The 1,220-nt window shown below is 57.0% G+C and overlaps 1 protein-coding gene across 1 annotated transcript; it reads left to right on the plus strand.

The window, feature by feature from the left end:
• The first annotated feature begins 145 nt into the window (after positions 1-145).
• On the plus strand, positions 146-1,214 carry ARPC4 (actin related protein 2/3 complex, subunit 4, 20kDa). The gene is made up of 4 exons (XM_009868107.1): positions 146-254; positions 335-430; positions 557-727; positions 1,151-1,214. Exons 2-4 carry the CDS (start codon positions 371-373, stop codon positions 1,154-1,156), a joined length of 237 nt encoding a protein of 78 aa, XP_009866409.1. The 5' UTR covers positions 146-254; positions 335-370; the 3' UTR covers positions 1,157-1,214.
• Positions 1,215-1,220: the final 6 nt, after the last annotated feature.

The raw sequence follows: 1,220 nt of genomic DNA on the forward strand, positions 1-1,220 counted from the left end.
CTCCAGGAGGCAGAGAGCATCCTGTAGCAGCGTGAAGCTAGACCTGCATATCTGTTTTGTCCCTGCTTATGTGCTCCCCGTCCCCACTTCTGACCAGTAAATACTTCTTTCTGAGGCAGTCCTGCCCTTCCTCTGCTTGCAGGAGCAGCAAAGAGTTGCTGTTGCAGCCGGGGATCATAAGCAGGAACGAGAAGGAGAAGGTCCTCATCGAGGGCTCCATTAACTCCGTGCGCGTCAGCATCGCTGTGAAGCAGGTGGAGTGGGGGGTGCGGGCAGTGGGCTGACAGCTCACGCCTGGCGCAGGGGAAGCCTCACTTCCCTTTCCTCTCCCCAGGCTGATGAGATCGAGAAGATCTTGTGCCACAAATTCATGCGCTTCATGATGATGAGGGCCGAGAACTTCTTCATCCTGCGCAGAAAGCCCGTAGAGGTGAGGTGGCAGGGAGGGGGCAGAGCAGATCCTGGCACAAGGGAGGAGTCTGTGGTGCAGAACTGGGATGCAAGATCATGTGGTTGGTGGCCTGGGTGCTCATCCCCAGGGTGCTTCTGTTGCCAGGGCTATGACATCAGCTTCTTGATCACAAACTTCCACACGGAGCAGATGTACAAACACAAGCTGGTGGACTTTGTCATCCACTTCATGGAGGAGATCGACAAAGAGATCAGCGAGATGAAGCTCTCTGTCAACGCCAGGGCCCGCATCGTGGCAGAGGAGTTTCTCAAGAATGTAAGGGTCTTCACTGGAAGGAGATGGGTCCCTTGTTTTGGCGTTGTGGTGTAGGGTTCAAAACCAGTGTAGCCCTTTTACCCCAATCTCCTCTGTCCCATCTGCGGGCATGGTGGTGATATTCTTCCAAGGGAAACCCTTGGACATGGGTGGGACGAGGACACCTGGGTGTGCTTGCACCCCATTTGCTTGTGAAGTGCCAGCTACAGCACTCTCAGAGCACATTTGGGAGTGGGCAGTAACCGTGGGGGACGTGGCCCTTTATGGCGACTGCCACAACGGGCAAGGCAGTGGGAGAAGCCTGGCTGTGGATCTCTGTCAGCGACCTCGGCGTCCCTCCCTGGTGACGGGGAGGCACGTTGGGGCCAAGAGAGCATCTGTGGGAGGCAACTTGACAACTGCTTGTCTTCTCTCACCTTCCAGTTTTAGGCCGTGGTGCAGGACCCCGTGGCTCCCCAATGCTTGTGCCCGCCGGGCACCGTGCCTGCTCCCG

Source organism: Apaloderma vittatum, unplaced genomic scaffold (genome assembly GCF_000703405.1).
Source record: "Apaloderma vittatum isolate BGI_N311 unplaced genomic scaffold, ASM70340v1 Scaffold37844, whole genome shotgun sequence".
NCBI lineage: Eukaryota > Metazoa > Chordata > Aves > Trogoniformes > Trogonidae > Apaloderma > Apaloderma vittatum.